This window comes from Euwallacea fornicatus, chromosome 2, assembly GCF_040115645.1.
Source record: "Euwallacea fornicatus isolate EFF26 chromosome 2, ASM4011564v1, whole genome shotgun sequence".
Classification (NCBI taxonomy): domain Eukaryota; kingdom Metazoa; phylum Arthropoda; class Insecta; order Coleoptera; family Curculionidae; genus Euwallacea; species Euwallacea fornicatus.
The window spans coordinates 5,086,747-5,089,826 of NC_089542.1; the positions used below are offsets into that span (position 1 = coordinate 5,086,747).

The 3,080-nt window shown below is 33.7% G+C and overlaps 1 protein-coding gene across 3 annotated transcripts; it reads right to left on the reverse strand.

Moving 5' to 3' along the window:
• Nucleotides 1-640: 640 nt before the first annotated feature.
• EloC (elongin C) lies at nucleotides 641-1,912 on the reverse strand. Of its 3 annotated transcripts, none has more exons than XM_066297774.1 (3): nucleotides 1,783-1,912; nucleotides 1,335-1,555; nucleotides 641-1,269 (listed from the first exon to the last, which is right to left on the reverse strand). In XM_066297774.1, the coding sequence occupies exons 2-3, from the start codon at nucleotides 1,547-1,549 to the stop codon at nucleotides 1,128-1,130; spliced, it is 357 nt and encodes a 118-aa protein (XP_066153871.1). In that variant the 5' UTR covers nucleotides 1,550-1,555; nucleotides 1,783-1,912; the 3' UTR covers nucleotides 641-1,127. The 3 variants fall into 3 exon arrangements, with proteins under 3 accessions (XP_066153871.1, XP_066153863.1, XP_066153856.1); XM_066297766.1 differs by having other exon boundaries at nucleotides 1,712-1,863; XM_066297759.1 differs by having other exon boundaries at nucleotides 1,703-1,848.
• Nucleotides 1,913-3,080: the final 1,168 nt, after the last annotated feature.

A 3,080-nucleotide genomic window follows, 5' to 3' on the forward strand; every position in this document is an offset into this window, starting at 1 on the left:
TGTGGTAAATTCAATAAGCTGACTACAACCAATAATTTCTGAAGATCTCCATTCCAGCTGACAGGAACCAATCATATGGAAAAATTTTGCAGCCATGATTCATTGTCGCTCATTTATTTCATCATGGCGGATTATAAGTCCGCAAACGTGATTTAGTGCGTTTTAATGATTTTTTGCGCCTTTTCAAATGAAATCGTTCTAAAAACACCAAAAAGGTGAATTCTAATTGCAATCACATTAGCATTGCATTGAATGCTAATGCTACTTATTGGGTTTACGAGTTTAGGATTTGATCAATGCGAAAAGTGGAGCCTTACACGGAGCATTTTGAGGCATGTTTGAAGTTCATTTGAGATTGTTTTGCGTTTAACTAAGGGAAAATAAAGAACTTGCAATGTGTTTTACTTGCCTTGCCGCTTGACTTTCAGAAAAACGCTTATTTGAAGATAATTAAATAGCAGTTCCGCGTATGTGAAGTTGCATAATTTGACAACCTGTCGAAAATTTCTTTTGGGTTATCGCCAATTCCTACACAAGGCCAGATTCACAACATGACGTCCAAGGTAGGCGAAGAATCTCTGCGGCCGTTCTATTTAACTCAACTAATTTGCATTACAAACCACTAATAATTTAAACAATGTTCCAAATTTAATCAATTATATTTAATGTATAAATTCTATAAACAATTAGACAAGAAAAAAGGGAAAGTATTTAAGTCTCAGTTTACTGATATTGTTTGAAAAACGCCAACTTAAAATAAACAGCGCACTTTCAATTTCAAGCAAGTGCTGGAGACACAGCAGTCCCCAAATAACCAGAGCTTTCGTGCGAGGGGCATCAGCTGTAAATCTCAAATAAATATCACACATCATTTACTAAACTGAAAAAGAACAGAACACCAATCGATTTTTCATTTAAACTAATATATCTACAAATAGTGCACAATCAAATCTATGGATAACTTAATTTCAGTCTGTAATAAAGAACTATTTACATTAAAAACATCAAAGGCCTTATGTACTGCTCAGTAGCAAACTTCCTCATATAAGTCAATGTTAAAAACCCCTACAATGTGCTTTGAGGATGGCAAAGCTCCCTTGATTGAAAAGCCCTTCAAATCTGGCACCTTAACAGTCCAGGAAATTGGCAGCCATGAGGAGTTCCAGGGCAATTTCTGGAGCAATTGGAAACTCAGGAATTTCAGTAGAGCTGTTTGTGTAGCGAACTTTGTAGGTGAAATACATACACACCTTTTGCAAGACGTGTGATCTGTAACACATAATCAAGTTGAATTAGCAACATTCTAGGGGGCTTGGGAGATTAAAAGGACGTACGGAATTTCTCTGAAGTTGACCTCGTTAGCCTCGTTCTCAGCAAACTGCCCTGGACCGCTCAGCATAGCCTTGATAGTGCCAGAAGTGAGCGCGTGCTCTCGTTTCACAATGAATTCGTGGCCGTCTGAGGAGATCAGCTTAGCGTACATGGCATCTGGGCCTTCGCAGCCCCCATAGACACGCTCCTGGGTTTTCTCCTCCATGATGTCACCCATTTGGACCTAGGGAGGCCCAAGATCATGTTGGTTTGGTTTTGTTTCAATACAACAGAAGAGAAGCAAATAATGAAGGTCGAAAGAGGGGGTAGGACGTGGGACTACATGCGAAGCTAAGGGCAAACGATAACTCGCTAAATCTACGTTAATTACCGTGTTTACCATATCTCAAAATGATAACAAAAAGATCCAATAAAGCAACTTCTCGTTTTTAAGGACAGGAAGATACTCACTTTATTTTTTTATTAAAGATAGCGTTTTTTTATGAAAAACAAGTCAAAATGACTTGACACTTTTATCTTTGCAGCATGGAATATCAGATCCGTAACGTCTTTACACGCCGTCAAAAGAGGGCACTTAATTAGGTTACACCGAGCAGTTCACACTAAAGTGATCCATAGAGATGTTTAAATTGTTGATATGTGACATAATAAAAAAAAAATTTAATGTATGTATTTAATATTGTTATAAGGGAAAAATTGACCAATTATATTCACAACATCAGGTAGCATAATAAATAGTTCATAAATAAAATCATATTAAAAAAACATCGAGTGTTTAGTGTTTTAATCGCTGAGGGATACAAAGTTATTACTGATTTGTATGCAAAGTAAAATGAAAATAAACTTATATTTTCCTAATTTTTGCTAAAAAAGACAGATGATAAATTCCAAATTGTGTACCAACCATACATGTGCCTGGAAATTAAATATTCTTGAAATTACAGTTTAAAAGTCTATGTAACAAAATTTGAACGATTTGTTCGAAAGTTGCTTGTAAGAAAACCAGGACGGTACATAACAATTTTGCGTTGAAAAATTAGATAAAAATTTAGTGCTCTGATTTTAACGAGATTTAGTTTCGCAGTAGCTATACAACAAAGCTTTGATATGCCGCGGTCAAAATTCGAATCGAACTACTTTGACTTTTTGGTTCGAAAAATATGAAAATAAAGAAAATTTTTGACTCAAAAAATCGAAGTTGCCCAATTTAAATTTTGACTGCAGCATACCAAAATTGTATCGTATAGCTATTGTGGAACCAAATCTCATCGAAATTGCAGCACTGGATTTTTACTAAATTTTTTTATATAAAATTGTGACGTATACTATTAATTTTACGAAGAACAAATTTTGGAGCAAAGGACACATGACCAACATTTTTTGCGAAAAAATTTTCGCTAAGAAATTTATTATACAAATTTTGTCTTTAGGAAAATATCATTATAATTTTGTTAGAAAAATCTAACACTTAAAGTTTGTCAATCATCATTCATTCCCAAAAACTAAATATTATCTTTTCGAAAAAAAAACACTATTACTATTTTAGCAATTATTTATTGTTTCTAAAAAACTTATATTACGACAAAAAAAAATAAAGATAACGTTAATATTTCAAATACATGAAACGGTAACTACAGTATTTAAAGTCTACATTTTCTACTTGTGTTAAGTAAATTATTTACATTTTCATATTCTAGATACTCTGCTTAAATTATAAAAACGTCTACAATAGATTCTTAGTAGTTTAC